The following is a 25,108-nucleotide window of genomic DNA, read 5'->3' on the forward strand; positions in this document are numbered from 1 at the left end:
ACTCTGCCCTAGCAACCGTTACCAAGAGCCTGGTAACTAGCAGAAAAATTCTTGGGGCGAAAGAGAAGGAGGAGAGGGGAACGACAACGGGTAGCTGGGGCAGGAGGTCAGGTAACGGGGGCCGGGGCGAGGGGGTGGGGTCCTGCGCGGAGCAGCGCCAAGGTCCCTTGCGGTCGGCCCCGGCGATGGGGTAGATACAAGGTTCCCAGCAGTCCCGGCTGTAGGGAGTAACATGGGGAGCCCTGGGCAGCTATGGGGGCGTGTCCTACTCTGGAGAAGGATCCAGGGCCCCCCTGGCATCCCGGGGTCGGTCTCTGTTGCAAGGAAGAATACAGGGCTCCCGGCAGCCAGTGGGATCAGGTCCCTCTGTGAGAATTGATATGGGTTCCCCCAGGTCCCCAAAGGAATCGGTCCCTGCTGAGGGGATTGATACCAGGGTCCCCATCAGTCCCATTGTACAGAGTGATGAGACACACACACCCCGGCACCCAAAGGGATCAGTTCCTGCTGTGGGGAGGATCTAGGATTCCCTTAGCACCCACAGGGATCAGTCCCTGCTGTGGAGAGGATCTGGGGTTCCTCTGTCGCCCATAGGGGTCAGTCCCTATTGGGGGACGATCTGGGGTTCCTCTGTTGCCTATAGGGATCGGTCCCTACTGTGGGGACGATCTGGGGTTCCTCTGTTGCCCAAAAGGATCAGTCCCTGCTGTGGAGACAATCTGGGGTTCCTCTGTTGCCCATAGGGATCAGTCCCTGCTGTGGGGAGGATCTGGGGTTCGTCTGTCACCCATAGGGATCGGTCCCTAGTGTGGGGACGATCTGGGGTTCCTCTATCACCTGTAGGGATCAGTGCCTGCTGTGGGGAGGATCTGGAGTTCCTCTGTCCCCCATAGGGGTCAGTCCCTACTGGGGGACGGTCTGGGGTTCCTCTGTTGCCTATAGGGATCAGTCCCTACTGTGGGGACAATCTGGGGTTCGTCTGTCACCCATAGGGATCAGTCCCTGCTGTGGGGAGGATCTGGGATTCCCTTAGCACCCATAGGGATCAGTCCCTGCTGTGGGGAGGATCTGGGGTTCCTCTGTTGCCCAAAGGGATCAGTCCCTGCTGTGGAGACAATCTGGGGTTCCTCTGTTGTCCATAGGGATCAGTCCCTGCTGTCGGGAGGATCTGGAGTTCGTCTGTCACCCATAGGGATCGGTCCCTAGTGTGGGGACGATCTGGGGTTCCTCTATCACCTGTAGGGATCAGTCCCTGCTGTGGGGAGGATCTGAGGTTCCCTTACCATCCGTAGGGATCAGTCCCTGTTGTGGGGGAGGATCTGGGGTTCCTCTGTCACCCATAGGGGTCAGTTCCTGTGTTGGGGAGGCTATGGGATCCACCTGGTACCTATAAAGGTCTCTTCTACAGAGACCCTGTGCAGTAATTGCAGCCAGGCTGGGATGACCCACAAGGGCTTCTTGAGTCCATGAACTACTTTTTGCTAGTAAATACAAATGTTTCAATGCACATTTCTTTCTGTGGTCTAAACTAAAATGTTAGGTCAACCCACCTAGGTCATTCAGGAGTGTGAAAAATCCACACTGCTGACTGACTAGTTAAATCAATGTAATCCCCCACATAGACAGCTCTAGGTCGATTGGAAAATTCCACCATTGACCTAGCTGCCACCTCTTGGTGAGGTGGATTAGCTATCCCCATGGGAAAACTCCTCCTACTGGTGTAGGTAATGTCTACACTGAAGTGCTACAGTTCCAAGTGTAGATAAGCCCTTTAAAAGGCAATGTACTAGACAGGGTTTGCATGCTTCCTATCTTGCCATATTTCTCTTCCCCACCCCACTCTATGCACCCATCACAGGAGTTTTACGGCATACAGAGGTTCACGTATTTCATTAGAATCATAGATTATTAGGGTTGGAAGGGACCTCAGGAGACCATCTAGTCGAACCCCCCTGCTCAAAGCGGGACCAATCCCCAAATGCCCCCCTCAAGGATTGCGCTCACAACCCTGGGTTTAGCAGGCTAGCGCTCAAACCACTGAGCTATCCCTCCCTTCATCTATTCTACTGAATGGATTTTCCCCCCTCCCACTTTCTTTTCTGCAGGATTGTTTTCAGGACCCAATTATGAGTGATCAAATCAAATCAATTGTTGAGAAGCTCAATAAGGAGCCTTTTAAGAAGAACTATAATTTAATCACATTTGACTCTCTGGAGTCAATGCAGCTATTGCAGCTTCTCAATGATGTTCTGGGGGAGATTGACCCAAAGGTAAGGATGGAGTTTAAACATACATGGGCATTAGAAGGCTTGCTCTCAAGAGTGGTGGAAGCAGAAATCATGCAGAAAACCTCCATTTACAGCTAATTTTGTGTATTTTATGGCATATGTTTGCTTTACATATGTAGATTGTGCTAGTCTTAGAGAGTTAAATGTGCACATCCAGAAGATAATCCTTTCTATCTAGTTATTTTTTGGCAAACTAGAAAATGCTGAAGACCAACTATCTTAAATTTCTGATTAGAAATCAGAATGTGACTCATGATCTTATTCATATTTACATTTCTTTCATCTAAAGGACAAAATTCTGTCTGGCTGTTGGTACATGTGTAGGGTGGAAAGTGATCAGAAACTCTGGGATGCAACTTTTGCCCTTGTGCCCAGCAAAGCAAAGGAGCTGACAGTCCACAATCGATCCTCGGGTTTTAGGAGTGCTGACCAATGGAGGGGAATAGGTTTTTAGATCAGAAGGTGTGGGCCATATATCTGAGTAATGACCTTGCCCGCAATGTAATTGTCTTGTCAGGATTGCTGTTACTCTTGGCAGAAGTAACCTGTAGGACTGGCAGACTGTGGGCCTATGGCCAGCCAGAATACAGGTCTGAAAAAAGTTGCCTGAGCATGCATATGGGGAAAGAGTCCAAAGGGAATTAGAACTTGGCTCTTAGAGTGGTGTTCTGTATGTAACACCTCACTTATGTCAGTCACATGTTATAATATATCATATAATGGGTGGATCAAGTCCCTTCCTTTAGATCTGCGTGGCTAACAATTTGACCTATGCATGGTAATACAGTATTTGTTCTTTTGCTTTTCAGCATGTTGTTGACATTAGAGAGGAGATGCCAGAGCAAACAGCTAAACGAATGTTGAGCCTTCTTGGTATCCTTAAATACAAACCTCCAGGAAGTATTACTGACCTGTAAGTATCATCTGCAGTATCCTGCAATCCATCTCCACCCTCTGACAAACAGACGCTAGGGACACCATTCCTTACCCACCTGGCTAATAGCCATTAATGGACTTAACCTCCATGAATTTATCTAGTTGTCTTTTAAACCGTGTTATAGTCCTGGCCTTCACAACCTCTTCAGGTAAGGAGTTCCACAGGTTGACTGTGCACTGTGTGAAGAAGAACTTCCTTTTATTTGTTTTAAACCTGCTGCCCGTTAATTTCATTTGGTGGCCCCTAGTTCTTATATTACGGGAACAAGTAAATAACTTTTCCTTATTCACTTTCGCTACACCACTCATGGTTTTATATACCTCTATCATATCCCCCCTTAGTCTCTTCTTTTCCAAGATGAAAAGTCCGAGCCTCTTTAATCTCTCCTCATATGGGACCCGTTCCAAACCCCTAATCATCTGAGTTGTCTGTCTCTGAACCTTTTCTAATACCAGTATATCTTTTTTGAGATGGGGAGATCACATCTGTGCGCAGTATTCAAGATGTGGGTGTACCATGGATTTATATAAGGGCAATAAGATATTCTCAATTGCTTTTTTAATGATTCCTAACATCCTGTTTGCTTTTTGACTGTCTGTTTTAGTTGCAAACAAATACTAAAATGATCTACTCTATGTAAAAATATTGTATGTCTTCAGATTTTATAATTTGTTACTTGAAAGTCTGTGTTATTAATTCTTCTGCCATTGCCAATATCCTTTTCTTGATTCAAAGAGAAAATGATATATTTGTAGCAAATTCTTTCATTTTCAGACTCATTCATCAATATATCTCTATTTAGAAGTTATTTTGTTCTACTGTTTAAATAGTAGTGTCAATCACTCAAGTATAGAAACTGATTGTTCCACTTAATATGCAGATGTTCTGAAAATATTTCTTCCATTAACCCCTAGGAGATGTATAGTATATGGCACACTTTGCTTGTGGTAGTAAAGAATTCAAGGGTTTGGGAGTTGCTTCCCAATCCTGTTCTTGCTGGTTTGCTCCACTGTTGTGCTACCTTTGCTTTTGTATCTTGTGATATTCAATAAGTTAGCCAGTAGAGGGTGCTGTATGACTAGTAGGGTCATCACCTTCCCTTAGAGACCAGGCCCATAGGTCTGTACTGCACTCATCCTGTACCACTTTGTAGTCTGGTAACCCAGGCCGTTCTCAGATCTTCTAGTTTTCTGGAGGATACCTCAGAAACACAAGATCCATTGCTGCAATCTCTGTTCACTGACTTCTGTGGGAATTCTGCCTGCATAAGGGCAGCAGAATTGGGCCTGTGGTCAGCAAACTAGCAGCAACATTAGAGAAAAGCATTAGCAGGTGGGGGAGGGAATCATAAAAATTACTAATAGTGTTTGTTCCAAAGCAGTGTTCTTTAGTTGGAGACTTACTGTTTTTTATTATTATTTAGGAGTACATTCCGCCAGGGTTTATTTATTGGAAGCAAACCTGTGATTCATCCCGTCTTACACTGGCTCCTTCAACGGACTAATGAACTCAAGAAAAGAGCCTATCTGGCACGTTTCTTAATTAAACTTGAAGTGCCAGCTGAGTTTCTTCAGGACGATACCGTGGCTGACACCAACAAACAGGTAGTGTTTTAGATGAATTTGCTACCCAGTTATTATTTTAAATTAATAAAATAGGTAAAAGGAAAGGCAAAAAGGGATGGTTTAGGGGATTATTGCTTGGGCAGACTAAGAAAAAATGTGTTTTTAAAAGTGAATTAGCTACACCTTTTAAATAAGTGGTGTTAAAAACCATGTTTAAACACCTAATGTAGACAGGGTTTTACACTTTTAAAAAACCACCACCAAGTTTTTAATATCTGAGCTAACATACGTTTTTTCTATTCTAGACAAGGCCGTGGAGTTTTTCACTGTAGGTAACTCATAATGTGTCCCCAGACATTAGTGACTACATGCCATTGTCTTCTGATTGCTTTTTGATTACTCAAGTAAAATGTATTGGTGGGCTATCCAATTTCTAGCAGACAGATATCTATGTTCTGTGGATAAACAAAGGACTTCAGTTGCCAAGGGTGACATTCCAGCATTTTTTTAAGTATCAGAGGGGTAGCTGTGTTAGTCTGGATCTGTAAAAGCAGCAGAGAATCCTGTGGCACCTTATAGACTAACAGACGTTTTGGAGCATGAGTTTTCGTGGGTGAATACCCACTTCGTCAGATACCTTACATCTGACGAAGTGGGTATTCACCCACGAAAGCTCATGCTCCAAAACGTCTGTTAGTCCATAAGGTGCCACAGGATTCTCTGCTGCTTTTACAGCATTTTTTTGTGAACCTTAAATGTGGATCTTAAGTAGTCAAATTGGGTGGTTCTGAAATCTGACATTTAAAGCCAATGAAATGTAATTAAGATGTGTGCTCAGATTTATAGTATCTGAGTTACATGGTTATTTAATTTCTATGCAGTATTTTTAGTGCATTTCATTAGGTACAGTCATTCATGAAATCAATATTATGGAATGTTTGTAACAAGTAGAACTCATTATACTTATTGTGCATCATGAAAGCTGTATAGCTGCATGGAGGTTTGGACAACATCCCCCCCTTTTTTTTATCATTGTCAATCTCTGATTTTTATAACTTTAAAATAACTAAACAGAAGCAGCAGTTAGAAAAAGGAATGTAGATTGTATGTTTGTTCAGTATGTGGCAGTCCTAATTTGTATGAATATCCAACTCTCTTGTTTCCATTACGTAAATTGTGTTCCTTTTTGGGATTAGAATAATATAACTATATTATTAAACTAATACTGTACTGACTAGTTCAAAATAGAAGCTGGAATAATATACCAGCTTTTATGCAATTTGACATTATCATGTGAGAGTATTTAAATGCTGATGAAGTTAATCAAGTTTCACTGACTGTATCTGGCTATGCAAATGTACAACACTGTATTTTAGGGATAGACATCAACAATTCACAAATGACTTCTTGGAAGTAGCATAACTAATGCAGGTTTCTTTGGTATACGGTACTTTGCTTAATTGTATTTTTCCAATTACTTAAGCAGGTGACTTGAAGAAATTACCAGTTTCCAGGCCATGCTGTGATCTGCAAATCAAATTGGCTGTAGTTTATATTAAATAACCAAGAAAATATAGACTTAAATCTCTCTGGCCAATCTTTGATGAACTTGCCCCCATGGCATTGATAGTCATGCCATCACTGAACCTATAAGGTTTCTTGGGTTGCTTGTGTGTGTCTCCTGTTGCATGTGCTGTGTGTACTCCTTCTCCAGCTGCCACTGGTAGTTCCATCCAATGAAACTGGCTAACCACACTCTTGTTATGGTACAACATACTACACTGGCCTTCACTCAAGTGTATCCTCATTCAGGAAAGACTGGGTCTTTCCCATGTGGATACTATTGGCTTTAAACCTTCCAGCCCATGAGTTACTGAGAGGTGGATAATCTGAGTGCAGCCTCTTGCCAGGATTGTGCCTCATTTGAAAAGAGGAATCTGTCAAGCAACAAAAGAAAACCAAAGAAAATACCAACTATGCATACTTCACCATGAGTATGTAACTAAACAGTGTCTCTGGATCCCAAATGAAGAAGGATCCTAGAAAATAGAAATGGAAAAGCCCTTCCAGATAATCTGATCATCCACAGATACCAGTGCAAGATTGTTGTTTGTAGTATACTTTTCTAGGGCTTTAGCCAGTCTTGTTTTATATGTCCCAAGCTCTGGACTTGCGTCACTGCCCTTGGGAAACTGTTCCACAAGCTAACTGATCTCTGTGTATGAAAGCTTTAATTATCATCATCATCATCATTAATTTTTCTTTTATTATTATTATTATTTATCATTTATACTGCCATAGTGCCTAAAGGCCACAATGTGACCCCACTACTCCACGGCTTGTCTACACAGGATGTTACTGCATAGTAAGCCAGGGTGTGAATCCATAGCGCAGCAGTTGGCCACACAGTAATGTCCTAGATCAGGCCTGCACAACTCATAAAGTGACGAGGGCCACATTACTCCAAAGAAAACAACTGAGGGCCGAAACGTCCCGGCCCCGCGGAAACACTCCCACCCCCCAGCACCTCCCGGCCCTGCGAAAACACCCCGCTCCAGCACCGCCCAGCCCTGCGGAAACAAACCCTCCTTCCCCAGCGCCGCCCCACCAAAACAGCTGTGGGCCGAAAAGGAAGGTTGGGGGTGGGGAGGTGATACTTGATTTTAAATCAACCAGGGGCTCCCAGCTGAAGAGGTGGCTGGGAGCCCTCAGGGGCAAATTAAAGGGCCTGGAGATGTGGTGGCTGGGGGAACCCAGAGCTTTCTGGGGCTGGGGCAGGGATTTAAAGGGCCCGGAGCTCCTGCCGCTGAGGGGAGCCTGAGCCCTTTAAATCCCAGCCCCAGCCCATCCACTGGAGCCGTGGCCGGGATTCAAAGGGCTCTGGGCTGCCCGCAGCGGCGGGGAGCCCTGAGCCGTTTAAATCTCAGCTGCAGCTGGGAATCTCTGTGGGCAGCCCAGAGTCTTTTGATTCCCAGCCGCACTGGGATTTAAAGGGCTCTGGGCTTCCTGCCGCTGCGGGGATTTAAAGGGCTTTGAACTGCCCACAGAGCGCCGTGTGCAGGGGATTTAGAATCCCCCCGTGCCCGCGGGCTGTATGTTGTGCAGGCCTGTCTTAGATGGACAGTGCCACAGTGTACTAAAAGTTCTGTAGTGCACTTTGAAAGAATCCCATTTCAGTCAACACTACATCAAAGCACACTGTGGAACTTTTAGTGTGCAGTAGTAGTGTCTGTCCACTGTAGATTAATACCTGGCTTGTCATGAAGTAATGTCCCATATAGACAAGCCCTTAGTCATGTTTCTACTCCCACCTCTTTGTAAATAATTCCTTGTCATCATTGATGCATACATCCTATCGTGTCTCCCTCTCTATTTGTCACTTAGCCACGCTACATGTATATTTTATCTTTTACTATTTTCTTGTAAATTACTCCCTCGAGCCCTTAATAATTTTGTTGTTGTTCTCTGAATTCCTTCCACTTTGTCAGTATGTGTCTGATATTGAAGTGCCTAGAACAGAATGTAGTATTCCAGTTGCTATCTCACCAGAGTTATTTAGAAAGGAATAATCACTTCACTGCTTTGAGATATGATATTTTTTCCGTATTGTGTTGAACATTCATATCTAATTTGCTCTTGCAAGGGAGTAAGAGAGCACTTGCAGGTCAGTTTTTAGATTTCTCCATCTTATTTAATGTCTGTGTTTCTGTGGCCATTATCTGTCCCTGGATGTTAGTTTGCATTTTTTCAAATTTAATCTAATTTTATTTCCTATCTATATTTCTAAACTCTCTAGGTCTTCTGGTATTATTTCTCTACCTGCACTTACTTTCACATTGACTCTCGGTTTAGGATCACTGGTGGGAACGCAATGTCTTAGAGGTAGCATGCGGTATACTATCTTCTATCAAATCTGTTGTAGTATTTATACTGTAGCTGTAGCATCTGAGCACATTGGTCTCAATTCTGCAAGGGCTAAGCCCTCTGGCCCCCGTTACATTCTATAGGACTACTCACATGCTTAAGTGCTTTGTTGGAGTGACGCCAGAGTGGTCAGTACCTTGCAGGATCAAGAAGTTTGTGAAACTTGTATTTGCATCCTCAGATCAAGATTTTCCTCTCTGGGCTGTTAGGTTACACAGGAAGTGTCCTCAGACCATACACCAACTGACCAATGACTCTCACTGTGGACATACGTGGATTATCTCCCTATGGAGCCAAGCAAGTCTTCCTTAGTTACAACTGTGTTGGCTGCAATATGTATCACTGAGAAAAGCATTAAAGCAGGGGAGAAATTGTGGGGTTCATGAGAGCACCCTCAAATAAAAGGTTGTTGGCTGCAATGATGTAATAAATGTGAATGTCTACTTTATATGTTGACTATTTTTCAGATGAGAAAACAGCTAAATGACTCTGTGTGCACATTGCTGATCTTTGTGCACATATGGTATTACTAAAAAGCAATGTAGTGATGTGCAACTTATTAGATACAGTGCTGGCTTTGAAGTTTTTCTTTCCCTTGTGTTTTGTAGTATGAAGATCTGATGGAAGCCTTTAAAAACCTGCATAAGGAATGTGAGCAGCTCAAGACTTCTGGCTTCTCCACTGCAGAAATAAGACGGGTAAAAAAAAAAAACACCCAAAGGAAACCATAGATTTGCAACAGTTTTGTCCAGATTGTATCTTAAGTCGGTTTGTTTCATTTTAATCAGTTCCATGGGCCCACTGCAGTACCCAGCGTGTGCAGGTCATCGCTAATAGATACTGCAGCTTTGTTCTGCTTAGCTGGACTAGTTCTCTGCTGACAAAGGAAGAATGAGACCTAAGGTCACGCTCAGAACTAGGTCTTCTGCAGCACATTGTGAAACAGTGCTGCCAAGACATAGGACTGGCCTCAATAATGGATTTTCAAATATTAACACTACATTTCCCTCTGAACACACATTGTCTATAAAACCTCTTTCTTTAGTAATATAGGGTAACATTTTCAGAAGCACCTGAGTGTCTTAGGAGCTAATTGAAAGCAACAGAAATGTTGAAAAGTAAACTCAATTATAAACGTTATTTCAGTTATGATAATCTAGGTGGTGTTATTATTAAATTATAGTATTTTCATAAAGACCCTAATGGAGCAAAGCACATGCCTAGCTTTTCAGTGGGACTGCTCGCGTGCTTAAAGTTAAGCATGTATTTAAGTGCTATGCTGGATTGTGGCCTAAATATCTAGTGACTGTTTATAAACCATGGGTCTGATTTCTGTTCTCACTTACCCTTCTTTTACAGTGATGTCTCTCCATTGTTTTACAATGATGTGAGAGGAGAAACAGAGTATCTCTTTAAATGTAATTTCACTGGAAAAATGGCAGAATGCAGCTCTCGTATGTAACTGAATGCAAAACTGGAATTCAAACATCTATCTGCATAGGAGTGGACATGATGGCAGCTTTTAAGAGCATACACGTTACAGGATTAAATTTGGAGTTGTCTTCATTTTTTTTTTCTAATCATCAAAGAAATCCATGTGCTCACATTTTAAATGTGCACAATAATTACATGGTGAATGCTATGCTGTCATCTAGCCTGTTTTACATAAAGATCGTGAGGGTTGGAGTGATAAGACGAAAGAGAGAGTGGGACTAGAGCCTTGGATGATTAGATCATGAATCAATGAAGTTGCAAGTGTATCAGTATGTAAAGAACAGATTCAGATTTTGCTTACTCCACATTTACTTGACTGTAACAGAATCTGGCCCAACTCCTATATTATAATATTGTAAATAGATTAGTAATTGTTTATTTTTGCTGCTTTGTAGGATATCACTGCAATGGAAGAGGAGAAGGATCAGCTCATCAAGAGAGTGGAGCGTCTTAAGAAGAGGGTAATGAGAGAAGTAACATTGTAACATTTCAGTGTCACAGTCCTTGGCTTGCAACTCCAATTTAGGAATGCAAATAAGGATTAAGATGATCATGTTGTATGTCTGAGGAAGGAATTGAATAACTAATTGACGGAAAGGAATCTCCCTAGGCAATAGTCCAAAGCTTTTAAGGACCTTGAATCCAGTGCCTTACTGTCATCTCTAAGTAGCAATATATATGGAAAGGAAGTGCTAAGTGGCTTTGTGAGACACATGATCACGCTAATTTATTTCTCAACTATCTGACAGTAACGTGCACTATTTATCCATGTGCTGTAGGTGGAGACGGTGCAAAACCATCAACGAATGTTTGAAATAGCAAGACAGCTTCGAGTAGAGAAAGAGAGAGAAGAATCTTTAGCCCAGCAGAAGCAAGAACAAAAGAATCAGGTATCCATGTAAAAGCAAATCTGTTAAACATAAGGAAATAGATGTTTGGCTTTATTTGGGGATGAGCCCTAGGTAGGTTTTTAAAAGACTAACACTGAAGATGGTATTAGGTGACCGTGTCTATATGCTCCTCCAGGAAATTAAAACCTATTTTTAATAGGAATGTTTTAGTAAATTTCTGTACTAGGGGCTTGATCCAGCAGGGTGCTGAGCACCTCTCAAGTGTTTGGCAGTCTTAACTGCTACTGACATCAAGGCCACTTAAGAACTCTGTGCTCTGTGCCATATTATTGTATTTCTGAGAGACAGAGAATTGAATTTATTGTAATGAGCAAATATTGATTTGATATGGTTTGTACTTGTATGCGTTTCCGTTAAGATTTAAGATGGGAAATAGCAGAAACAAACACAATGGCATTGCACAAGCCTGTTCTCTGAGATGTGGGTTCAAGAGTAACCTTGCGATTTTGTCTTTCCAACTTGAAGATCATGTGTATCATAGATATAACATGCTTGATTGGAAGTGGCTGGTATCAGAATGGCAGGCTGGACTTTGCTTACAGGTCACACGGACAAAACAAGACTTTTTAACGAAGTCCAGTGCTGTCTGATGGCATTGTTCATTATACCAGCTAGCCAACTTCTGACAACTAATGTGAACTGGCAAAATGTACTGAAAGAAAAAGTTGAAGATTTTAATATTGCAGGCTTTATTTGTGTTTGGCACTTGTGCAGAAGTTAGTGGATTCTTTCAGCTGTTGAGTCCTAGCTTGACATCTGGGTTAGACTACAAGTAAAATGAACTTGATGTTCAGCTAGTTTCACTTCTTAGTGGATATTTGTCCAAATCAAAAAATACTATTCAAGCAGGTGTTGCTTAGCAGAAAACTTGGCAGTGTCTTCGCAAACTTGGCTGCGACAACTCATCCCCTTTGCCAAAGCACTGTAAGGATACTTATCCAGTACCTCTCTTAGCTCTCCCTGATCCTAGTTACTGTTTTTGTCCATGAATACTTCATGAATACTAGCATCTTTTGGTTTTTTAAAAATTGTTAAGAGCTTTTGTGCCATAAAGAAAGAATCATGGACTCATAGACTTTAAGGACAGAAGGGACCATCATGATCATGTAGCTCAAGAAGTACATATTTTTTAATTCTAAAACGAAACAAATAAAACTAAATTGTTGAAGCATTTGTTTTTGCACTGTAAGAACATACTACCTTTGTCTTGTGGAATAGATGTTCTCTAGGTGCAAACTGTTACCATTTTTTGTATTTTGGGCATCTTGTTGATATTATATTTTGTTGTTGCATTTCAAAAGAGTACATATATTAATAGAGTCAATTGTCTTTTATAAGCTGTTCCACGCAGAGCAGAGGCTGCAAAGAGTGCAGCTCCAGCTGAAAGAGATGCAACATGCAGTCGTGGATTCAAAGCCTGAAAGTGAGTAACAATCCATAAATGTTGCTTTTTATTTCTCCTCGTGTTAGAGGGAGAAAGAATCAAAGTTCCATGGTAATTATTTATTATCTTAAAGTGCCAGAAAGGAACTTCAGAAAAGTCAAAGAAAGAAACAGTCTGTACAGTGAAGAGCTTACAATCTGAAATTTGTCAGCTCTGGCACAAGAAGGAATGAGAGAGACAAATAGTAGAGAGGGATGGAGTGAGGAGGGAGGGGTTAGAGTGATAGCAACATGAGTGTCTCAGTTTAGGCATGTGCATGCTTTTGTGGCGTAATTTATTTTTTTAATGTTTAAAGAATAAAGTATTCAATATTAATGATCATATACTAGAAAGATAGATGACTGGAATTAAAAATGGCCAGTGTTGTAAAAGTAGATGGATTTAATACAAACTAGGTTTTTTAAGCAGGAAGATTTTATGTGGCTCATGTCTGTGACCGGGGAAAAGAATATATAAAATACTGACTTTTTTTAGAAATGAACATGCACATGTAACATTGTGATAAGTATAGAGTTTTTTTCCATAATTCCCTTCATTTGACAAAATATTTGGCTGAAAAAAACCTTTGAAACATTTTTATTGCTGGTAGAGAAGATCAGCACTGCAGCTTTTATAAAACTTGAAATAAAGTCAGTTCTCGGTTATACTTACTTCCCAGTGTGCAAATTTCATGTGGTGTCTGTTCTTTCTATATCAGCAAAAACAATGAGGAATCCTTGTGACACCCTAGAGACTAACAAATTTATTTGGGCATAAGCTTTTGTGGGCTAAATCCACTTCATCGGATGCATGGAGTGGAAAATACAGTAGCAGGTGTGTGTGTGTATATATATGTGTATATATGTATATATTCACACACACAGTACATGAAAAGAAGGGAGTTGCCTTAGCATGTGGGGGGTCAGGGCTAATGAGACAATTCAATTAAAGTGGAAGTGGGCTATTCTCAATAGTAGATTGACATGAATCCACCTGGTCACTCAATAACAGACTTAAAAATGGCAATTCTTCAACAAAAAAACTTCAAAACCAGACTCCAACGAGAAACTGCAGAACTGGAATTAATTTGGAAACTGGACACCATCAAATTAGGCCTGAATAAAGACTGGGAGCAGATGGGTCATTACAAAAGTGAATTTCCCCATACTAATTTCCCTCTACTGTTACTCATACCTTTTTGTCAACAGTTTGAAATGGGCCACCTTCATTACCACTACAAAAGTGATTTTTCCTCCCTTGGTATTCTACTGTTGAGAACAGCCCACTTCCACTTTAATTGAATTGTCTTGTTAATACTGACCCCCCACTTGGTAAGGCAACTCCCATCTTTTCATGTACTGTGTATATGTACTTGCTACTGTATTTTCCACTCCATGCATCTGATGAAGTGGGCTGAAGCCCACGAAAGCTTATGCCCAAATAAAAGTGTTAGTCTCTAAGGTACCACAAGGACTCCTCATTGTTTTTGTTCTTTCTGTGCAACTGTTGCCCTTATAGTTTTATAGGAGTAGATTCTGTCACCTTACTCATCATATTGAATATGTCTTAGTCTATGAATAACCCCACTGAAATCAATGGGATTACTCACAGACTAAGGTATTACTCCAATGTGAGTAAGATTATAAAACTCATCCCATGGTAAAACCATGTAGAGGCAAGATATATGCATGGCTAATTCTGTCTCCCAAAGCAATCATTGTACGATACTTAAGTTTCTAACTACTAAGTAATTTAAAGGAAAAAGTAAGTACCATGGCTAGTGATTGGAGCACAAAAAGGAGGTTCAAATCAAGATTCACTTCCCACCTATATGTCTGATGTGATCTTGGGCAAAACACTTCTCAATGTCTTGGTTTCCTTTTCTATAATATGCAGATCATGCCTCATAGGATTTGTTACAGGCTTAATACATTAATGTTTACACAATCACTGAGGGTGAAATTTACTGCTGTATAGACGGTTAGCACAGGACCTAAGTGGATCATAAACCTTGAGTTGACTCTTTTCCCAGGATGAGTTTCATCCTGGGTACTTAGGATGGAAGGTGCTGTATAAGTGCAAATTACTGTTATTATGGTATTAGCCATGAAAAGCTATAGCCTGGATCCTGCCACTGTTCCCGGACTCCTGCTTCTGTGTAAAGCCATGTTAGATTATTGGAGATCTGCACACACTCAGAGTTCCACCCATGTAACAGAATCGGGGCTGTGTTTGTGTGTGTTTAGATTTGTGTGTTGCCAAATAAAGCGTTGCCCTTCCCCTTCTGGTCCTTTAAATGGTCTAATAGCAGCACATAAATGAATCAGCTGGTTCAAATTCTAGGACACCAAATCCTCTCTCAAAAAGTAGGGCATTTAGTTTTCAGCAGAGTGCATTGTTTATCTTGAAATGTACAGTCTCCTTTACTAAGCGTTCTTAGTAATTGTTCATAGTTGCCCAGTCAGATACCACGGTGATAGAAATCTCAGATTAATCACAGAATTTACAAAACTGGATGTATGAAGGAGGTCTAATTCACATACTGTTAAAATAAATGAATATAGGTTCAGTTTTTATATTGTATAGTGAATAGAATGAGAAGACTAATGCCCTCATTTCTTACTTTTAAGTCGTTTTAAAAAAATTCCTCCTAGAAGTATACAGTGGAGAAGATAATATTTGCACACACTTATGGCTTAGGGGCTGATGAAGCAGTGATTTGCAAACTTCTTTTTTTTTTTTTTAAACCTGGTTAAAGTCTGTAAGAAAGCTGCACAAATGGGATAGGAATCAGGTCTTAAAATGGTAATATAGAAAATTATGAAGAGATTGAAGAATTTAATTCTGTATGGCTGAAAAAAGAAAAATGAGGATGCAGCATCAGCATGTAAACTTCAAATGGAACCAAAAAGGGATCTGAATTACATACTTTACTCAAAAGAAGTATGTAGGGATTTTGTAACCATTCCATTTTCTCAGGAGTGGTACTCAGCTGCCAGAAATGTTGCCATACCAAAGCTACGTCAGCATTTCTGCACCAGTTCCAAGTTTTTTTTATTATTATTATTTTTAGTCCAATGGAAACTTTAGGGGTTAGTTTTATCTTCACTTACAGAAGAAAAGACAGCATAGTAAAAAAAGTCGGTAAACTTGTCATTTCATCATTGAGATAAAAACACAGATTAGGTTAATATATTGAGATCTCATCTTCTACCTTGCTTGCAAAAGAGAACCAAGTGTTAGAGGTTCTGGGCTAAATCCTGGTATCCTTACTTAAGTAAAAACCCTGTTTTGACTGAGTAAAGACTCGAGGATTTGGGTTTCTGATTGTAACTAGCACTGGGGAGAAGCAAAGGTGTTGCTCTCCAGAGCAATTACGACATAGCCAATGTGGTTTACAAAAATTTAAATTAGATGACATAAGTGTATTAAGTAGGGTTTAATTTATTGCTTTGTTGGTCTGTAGTTGGAGCTGTTATATCTCTTAAATATTTGGCTACTGCTCTTTTAGTCAGGATGTCTATTCTTATCACTTCAAATCCATGTCAGTTTAGTGGCTGTCTGAAAGCAATGGAGTCTCACTGAAAGTTTGGTATTTTCTCCCCTAAAATCATTCTCCTCAGTTTTCAATCTGTATCACATTCTTTCACTTCTGACACAAGGAGGAAAATCTGTTTAGTGAGTGTGTTGCTCTTCAGCAAGTGCTTAATTGGGAGCATTCTACCTGTCTTTCTAATACATACTACTGTGATCTAATTTTGAATTCTTTTTCTCCATGGTTACATCAACACTTCGAGCTGGGGGTGTAATTCCCAGCTGGAGGAGACATACTTAGGCTAGCTCTCATCAAGATAGTCTGCTGAAAATAGTGTGTGTCACCACGGCAGCATGAGCAGTGGGAAGAGCTGGCTGCCCCAAGAATGTATGTAGGGTCTCCGGTGGGCAGTTAGCCTGTCCCACCACATGCACTGACATGGCTACTCTCTATTTTTAGTGCATTAGCTCAATGAGAGCTAGCACAAGTATGTTTCCTCCAACTGGAAATTACACCGCCCAGCTTGAAGGGTACACATACCTCATATTATGAACTAAAATGAAGTTAATTTTAAGAAAAGCTTATAAACATGGAACTAGGTCACTATTTCTTATTGTGTCAGTGTGCAATTAGTATCGGTGTGCTTTAGCCTTGCCAGGAAAATATTACAGCTAATTGTTACTAGAGGTTTTATTCTTCTAGAAGTGTAGCTCGGGTAAGTGATTTAAAAGACATATTGTACCATGAAAAATGGTTGACCATTGTACTAGTCTATATAGATTTTCTACTAAGTGTTTTGAAGTGACTGTTCTCCTTAGTTTCACTATGGTACCTCATCCCAGTTTCATTAAGTTCAGCATTTCTTAATATTTTGCTTAACTGTGGAGGCAGTTCTTGATGCTGTTAGTATTAAAAGTAAGTGACATGAATTTGCAGTTTCTAATTTTTTGCCCAGGACATGACATAGTATTTTTGTTGACAGTGGTCAGTAGCACAGTGGTTTGAAAACTCTAACTCATGCTTTCTCAGCAAGGTTGCCCTCGATTTGCTTTGAATATCTCTGCTGGCATAAACACAAATTGTTAATGCCAAGAAGGGAACTGAATTACTTAAATTCTTGGTTCTTGTCCACTGTAGAGAACACTATTGTTCATTTCATTGGCACGGATACTGGGATGTGGATGACTAGCTATAAAATATTGATTAAAATAATGTATTAAGATGACTATCATTGATAAGCAATAAAATTGGTACACTTGGTCAAATTAATAAACAGTAATAGGCTCAGAGGGATAGCCACTTTAAAACACCAGTAAACAAGGAATTACTTCATATCAACTGTATCCAATATTTAACCTTACTCTGTACATATGATGAAAAAGAGAAGCATAAGATGCCCTTATTAAAATACATTACATTTAATTTAAAAACATAATTAAAAAATTCTTTGTAACCTATGTCATTATAAATGAATTGTATTTGGTTCACTGAAGTTTCTTCCTCTAAATTCTTAGGGACAAATTCGTCCCACAACTTCCACTTATAGTCAAAGTTGTGTATCATAGGGTATCAAGTATCAGAGCGGTAGCCGTGTTAGTCTGGATCTGTAAAAGCAGCAAAGAATCCTGTGGCACTTTATAGACTAACAGATGTTTTGGAGCATGAGCTTTCGTTTAAGAAGTGGAGCAATCACCCACACAGATGTTTTGCGAGGCGAGTCATTGATGCTAACAGTAACTTCGTAGGGTGAATGCAATCCGACAAAGTGGGAGTGGGTATTCACTCACAAAAGCTCATGCTCCAAAATGTCTGTTAGTCTATAAGGTGCCACAGGATTCTTTGCTCCTATCATAGGGTAGATTCTTGCCCATAACTAAAAAAGAAGAGTTAATTTTAAAAAGAGAACTCAGAGGTTTCATGAAAGAGCTGATTGATCTGGTGTTGACAAATAAGCCATATTTTAATGGGTTTCTCATACACTTGCATTGATATCAGGCTGGTGTCCCCAAATCCCTAATATTTGGATGAGGGATATTGATTTTTTCACATTACTTTTAAATAAAAAGTGAAATTAAAGAGGAAAGATGATAATAAAGATAGATTCAGGTTCTTATCCAGGTCTCTGCTTCAACCCTGAGTCAGTGGGCTTGGCTCAGGAAGTTTTTCTGGCAGTTGGGATGGAGGAAAAAGACAATCCTCTCCCAGGTCTTACTCTAATAGCAGAACAGCACCCCCACTTTTATAGGACCTGATTCAAAGCCCACTGAAATTGGTGGAAAGTCTTTTGTTGATTTCAGTGAGCTTTAGATCAAAGCCACAGAACACAGCTCTGTAGTGGGCATGGAGCACCCAACTCTCCTCGTGTAGAGAACCGTACCAGTTCTGCTGTATTTCATGTGATACGTGGCTGTGGAGGCAGAGGGAGGATTTGCTCCTGACACCTTACGTAGAATCTGATTCTTCTCCCGTTGAACTCAATGACAAAATTCCATTGACTTCAGCTTAGGTAAGATTGTACCTTCAATCAAAAAAAATATTAGTTAAGAGCTGAAACTCCTGTCCTTAATGTGCCGCATTGTGCTTAGACAGTTCACAGATGTCTCTGACAATGATGTTATCTAACACATATACAGTATGTGCTGCAATACAGAGGCATAATAAGATTATAATAGCTTAATTCTTAACTTTTCATTGCTTTGGTTTTGGGTTTTAATTAAGATAATTTGGGCCAGATTTCAGCCTTGGCCTGTTTCTTTGTGCCCATTTTTGCAGGTACAGATTATTGATTGACTTTTGCATATGCAGAAGTGAGTGCAGAAATCAGAGAAAACACTGAGACTGATTGAAAAATAGCCCTTAAAATTAAAGTATGTCCTTTGTGTATTTTTATTATTATTATTTATTATAGAGGAGCTGGTAGCTATACATATACTTTGGCTGCTTACCACTTTCTGTAATAAAAAATTCTAGCATACTATTTTGAGAAGCTCTTGTTAGCAGCAGGCCTTTCAGTGAGCAGAAAGCCCTTGAGCCAGAGAAGAGCTTTTTCTTTAGAAAACCTGAATAGAATTTCACGGGCCAAAGTCCACAATCCTACAATAGGGAAAGAACACTACACTAGTTAGAAAAACAATCTGGGTGTAAAGGGAAGTGAAAGAAGCTATAAAAATATATATATATATAGACACACACACACTTCTACCTTGATATAACGCTGTCCTCGGGAGCCAAAAAATCTTACCGTGTTACAGATGAAACCGTGTTATATCGAACTTGCTTTGATCTACCAGAATGCGCAGCCCCGCCCACCCGGAGCACTGTTTTACCACGTTATATCCAAATTCGTGTTATATCAGGTTGCGTTATATCGGGGTAGAGGTGTACATATATATATATATATATATATATTTTAAAAATGGAAAAAAGGGGCAGTTAGCAATGAATATCAATTTATAAGATAGGAATCATAGAAAACTGATGTAGGAATTAAAGGAACAGAAGACCTCAATGGCCAACAGAATTAAGGACAGTAAGAAGTTTTTAAAGTATATTAGAAACAAAAGGAATCTGAACAAAGATATTTGACCATTACCACATGGACATGGTAAAATTGTCAATAATAATGCAGAAAAGACAGACATGTTCAATAAGTATTTCTGTTCTGTATTTGGAAAAAAGCCAGATGATGTCATCATGTCATATGATGATTAAATACTTTCCATTCCAAGAGCAACTCAGAAGGATGTTAAACAGCAGCCACTGAAATTAGATATTTTTAAATAGCAGTTCCAGATAACTTGTACCCAAGTGTTTTAAAAGAACTGGCTGAGTAGCTCTTTGGACTGTTAATGTTGATTGTCATTAAGTTTTGAAATACTGGAGAAGTTCCCATGGGCTGGAAGATGGTAAAATTGTGCCAGTATTTAAAATGAGTAAACAAGATGACCAGCGTAATGATAGGCCTTTCAGCCTGACATTGATCCCAAGCAAAACAAATACAGGACTTGATTCATATAGAAGTAAAGGACTGTAATATAACTAGTGCTAATCAACATGTGTATATGAAAGTAGATCTTGTCAAACTAACTTACTTTTTTTTATGATATTACAAGTTTAATTGATAAAAGTAATAGCATTTGTGTAATATATTTAGACTTCTGTAAGTTGTTTGACTTACTAGCACACAACATTTTAAGAAACTGGAATGTTATAAATTCTACATGGCACATTTAAATGGATTTAAAAGCTGGACAAATTTTAAGTCTCAAAGTGTAATTATAAAAAGAGATTAATCATTGAGCAGGTGTGTTTCTAGTGATGTTCGACAGGGGTTGGGTCTGGCCATATGCCATGTAACATTTTTATCAGTGACCAAGAGGAAGACATAAAATCACCACTGATAAAGTTTGCAGATGACACAGAACTTGGGGGCAGTGGTAAATAAGAAAGAGGACAGGTCACTGATACAGAGCTGTCTGGATCACATAGCAAGCTGGGCACAAGCAAACAATATGAGTTTCAATACAACCAAATGTAAAGTCATCCATCTAGGAACAAAGAATGTAAGCCATACATACAGGATAGGAATCTCCATCCTGGGAAACAGTGACTGATACAAAGACTTGGGGGGCCATAGTGAATAATCCATGAGTTAAACATGAGCTCTCAGTGCAATACTGTGGCCAAAAGCGTTAACAAGATCCGTGGATGTTTAAACATAGGAGTATTGGGTGGGAGTAGAGAGGTTACATTACATCTGTATTTGGCACTGGTATGATTGCTACTGGATTATTATGTCCAGTTCTGATGTTCAGAATTCAAGAAAGATGTTGAAAAAATGGAGAGTGTTCAGAGAAGAGTCATGAGAATGATTGGTAAACATGCCTTATAGTGAGAGACTCTAGGAGTTATATCTGTTTGGCTTATCATAGAGAAGATTAAGGGGTGACTGATCACAGTCTATAAGTACCTAAACAGGAACATAAGTTTTGATAATTGACGGCTCTTCAGTCTAGCAGACAAAGGTATAACAATTTCCAGTGTCTAGAAACTGAAGCTAGACAAATTCAGACTGGAAATATGGAGCAAAATTTTAACTGTGAGGGTAATTAACCATATGAACAACTTACCAAGGGTTGTGGTGGATTCTCCATCACTGGAAATTTTAAAATCAAGATCAAATGTTTTTCTGAAATGTATGTTCTAGTTCAAACAGGAATTAAGGCAGAGAAGTCTTATGGCCAGTTTTGTGTAGGAGGTCAGACTAGATGATCACAATGGTTCCTTCTGGCCTTGTAAACTTTTGAAATAATCTTTTATCTCTGTCATTTGCCTTGCTCCGGAAAATTTTTGCAGCATGCAACAAATAACTCAGGCCCATACCACTGCCAAAGCAACAATCATATGCACTATACTGAGACCCCTTAAGGAGACGACCTCTCAAGGATGAGGAAAGAGAGCCAGAGCAGATCCCCGATAACCCTCTTGGACCTAGTGCATGGCCCCAGGAGACATCCTCCCTTTGGGAATAATAGCTAATACTCCTGCTGCCAGCTAATACAGTTAATCCTGTAGCTGAAGCCGTGCTGCAGTGATGAAGGTTCAAAGTTCAGAGCTTCCGCTGATGCATGATGAGGGCAATGTTACCATTACACATAGTAAAATTTGGTTTTAACTTTTTCCTTTTAGAAAACTCTCAAAGAAATAGGAAATTGCATACCAAAAAACTACGTTAAAAAGATATTACTGTGTTATTTAAGTTGCTAACTTAAGCATTCCAAAGTTAGGAAATGTCACAACCTTAATTTGGCCCTTTTGGGTATTCATTACGATAGTCTTTCGTTACATGGATATATACTGTTTTCTTCCACGGGACCCCTGCTTCATCAGTGCCTAGTATGGGTGGTGGTCCGGAAATGAATTAGGGCTGTGTAGTGGAAGTGTCTGTACCATCCATACCTTACGTGCTATAGAAATTGGAAGTGGTGAAGAGAACAAGATGATGACTGCAGGAAGAGAAGGGATGATCTTATGGTTAAGGTATGGGAATTCGACGCAGGAGAAGTCAGTTCTAGACCTGCTTATGTCATGGTCTTCCTGTGTGATGTTGAGCAAGTCACTTAAACCAAAATTTTGTCGGGAGGTCACAAACTGTATGTTCCTCTTTTTTTTTTTTTTTAATCAGATCGGTTAATGTTGCAAATGTTTATGGCACAAATTTGCACAATTAGCAGCTTGGAAAGAACTAAGCGTCTGAGAGCTGAGGCAAGTCTGAATTTACGTTCATTAATAGAATTGGGGCAAGAAAGTTGCCTAATTCCTGCATAACTGAGCAAGCACTAAATAACTCTTCATCCACTCCTTTCCTGTAATAAAAAAATCTGAATGGAAAACTTTAGGAATTGCTGTTAATAGCTTTTCACGTGTAAATATGTGGTTGGAAGAACTCAGCTAAAATAACCTTAGGGCACTGAGCCAAACTTACTGTGCAGCTTGTGTACAGAGAGAGAGAAAGTCAGAGTTGAAAAAATTAAACAAGATTTTGAAGTATGTAATGGAAAGATTTAAAGTACACTTGCTTCTCTGCCTTCTAGCCTGGGAAATTGAAAAAAGTATGATTCATTGGAAAAGCACTGTTTTAAAAAGTTTCAGTTAAACTGCAGAAATAGCATTTAGGTGGCTACTTCCCCATATGTCTAATCCTACAGAGAGTAAAATATTCCAAAATTATTTGTAAAGGAAACCAAGTAGGTTAGTCATCAGTTTTCTGTTTGCACTTTTCCATCAAGTTGTCAAGTTTTGACTTGTTTCACTGCTTTACTGTACCTTCAGGAGCATTCAGGGTATAAGGAGCAATCAAAATTTAGTAGCTTGGTAATAGCTATCAGATTGTTGGAGGAATAAGCCCAAATACCAGCAGCCCCTTGAAGCCAGTTGGTCCCTGCTTCTCTGGAAATGCTTGATTAGAATTTTTAGCTTGATTACAATATGTACAGTGGGATATTTAGAAATGTATATCCTTATAATAAAGATGCAAGTAGCATTAGATATAAAGAATAATATTTGAGGATCATGGTGGATAATCAGCTGAACATGAGGTCCCAGTATGACTCTTTGGCCAAAGAGCTAGTGTAAACCTGGAATGCATCAAAAGGGTACTATCGAGTAGGTGTAGAGAAGGTATTTTACCTCCATATTTGGCACTGGGGTGACCACTGCTGGAATCCTGTGTCCAGTTCTGGAGCCCAAAATTCAAGAAGGATGTTAATAAATTGGAGAGGGCTCAGAGAAGAGTCATGAGGATGATTAAAAGATTAGAAAACATGCCTCAAAGAGCTCAATCTATTTAGCTTAACAAACAGAAGGTTAAGATGACTTGATTATAGTCTATAAGTACCTACAAGGGTAAAAAACATTTAATAAGGGCTCTTCAATCTAGTAGATCATAGAAAGTTACGATCCACTGGTTGGAAGTTGAAGCTAAACAAATTCAGACCGGAAATAAGGCATACGTTTTAAGAAAGGGTAGTTAACCATTGGAACAGTTTACCAAGGTTCATGGTGGTTTCCCAGTTACTGGTAACTTTTAAATCAAGACTGGATGTTTTTTTCTAAAAGATCTGCTCTAGGAGTTATTTTGGGGAAGTTCTATGGCCTTTGTTATATAGGGGGTCAGACTAGATGATCTAATGGTTCTTTCTGGCCTTGGATTCTATGAATCTATAAGGTTAAATATATTGTAATCTCCCTTTCTTATTTAAAAGGAAGTTGGAAAGCTAGAAATCTGCCTAAAGTAAAAAAAAACTAGCAGTTAGTATCAAGGTAACTTAATTGGCATCACTTTTGTTTCCAGGCCAAGGGCCATGGTTATATATCCCAAACCAGGACTCGTGTTCCTATTCAGTGCTGATGCTGAAGTTTAGTACACTCTGTATGTGGGAGAGGTTGCTGCAGTTGTGGAGGTGCTGTGTTTCTGTTGAAACACTAACCATGGGCAGAAGGGACCTAACTCTGATGAAAGGCCTGGTGAAAGTTAAAAATCACAGCATGGTGAAGAAAGTGAATCATAACCCTGCCGTGCTGACCTGCATTTCCTTTTGATAAATCAGATTCTAATGCGCAAGATGGCAGGTGAGCTGTTGCTGAGTGCATAATGGCTACTGCATGAACCTATACATTCTCTCTCAGTTCTGAAGTCACCATTAAGGCTGCATTTTTATTTATTTTATTTTTTAATAGAAACACTTGACATTTTCCATGGAGTAAAACAGTGAATTTTGTAGGGCAATATCTATTTTCTAAGCATGTTTAAATGGCCAGTATAAACAAGTATCACATGACATGCATCTGACGAAGTGGGTATTTACCCACGAAAGCTCATGCTCCTATACGTCTGTTAGTCTATAAGGTGCCACAGGACTCTTTTCTGCTTTTACAGTATAAACAAATTACCCTTATAAACTGCTGGAATGGAAATGAAAAATTCACCCACTTTTGGGTTGTGTCAGTTTTACTTCATAAATAATACTGCTTTCTGTGGAGGTGGCTTGCTTTCTTCTATGTTTTTAAGACCTTTTCCTCTCTTCCAGCTCGTTTAGTTCCTTTAAGGCAGCTGAAGGCCCCCCACCCCTTTCTGTCTAAAAAAAACTCTTGAGAACGAAAGGCAAAGAGGATCTGGCCCTCCCCATTTTCCAGATGTAAATAGCTGCAGGAGTCTCGACCTCTTTTCATAGGCCTGTTTCTCATTTTGTTTTGACCTTCTCCCTCTTGTCATTCTTAATAACAAGGCCTCCAGACCCTCAGCCTGAGAGAACTAAAGGGCAGGCCAGCTGACTCCAGCCCCTGGCCCCTTCCCACCTGCTTCCTGCATTTCCATCCCTGTGTCAGCAGGATCAATCATATTCATGTGTCTCAGGTTTTTCCCTGCAGGTGTGCAGTAAGTGAAAAACTGGCAGATTCTGAATTTCATGTTTTTCTTGGCATCGCTAATTTAATGTTTTCTGTAATATCTGTGACAACCATGAAAATAACA

General features: G+C 39.9%; 1 protein-coding gene across 2 annotated transcripts in view; it reads left to right on the top strand.

The window, feature by feature from the left end:
* Positions 1–25,108, top strand: part of IFT81 (intraflagellar transport 81) — a 61,950-nt gene continuing 36,842 nt past the window's right edge. Inside the window, exons 1-8 of one of the 2 annotated variants that reach the window (XM_032800599.2) lie at positions 1–106; positions 2,106–2,270; positions 3,098–3,201; positions 4,649–4,829; positions 9,323–9,412; positions 10,604–10,669; positions 10,988–11,098; positions 12,458–12,542. In XM_032800599.2, coding sequence (XP_032656490.1) covers positions 2,127–2,270; positions 3,098–3,201; positions 4,649–4,829; positions 9,323–9,412; positions 10,604–10,669; positions 10,988–11,098; positions 12,458–12,542 — 781 coding nt within the window. In that variant the 5' untranslated portion in view covers positions 1–106; positions 2,106–2,126. Of the gene's footprint in view, positions 112–2,105; positions 2,271–3,097; positions 3,202–4,648; positions 4,830–9,322; positions 9,413–10,603; positions 10,670–10,987; positions 11,099–12,457; positions 12,543–25,108 lie in introns of both variants that reach the window. The other variant, XM_032800600.2, reaches the window with a different exon arrangement.

Source organism: Chelonoidis abingdonii, chromosome 22 (assembly GCF_003597395.2).
Source record: "Chelonoidis abingdonii isolate Lonesome George chromosome 22, CheloAbing_2.0, whole genome shotgun sequence".
In the NCBI taxonomy this organism is placed as follows: domain Eukaryota; kingdom Metazoa; phylum Chordata; order Testudines; family Testudinidae; genus Chelonoidis; species Chelonoidis abingdonii.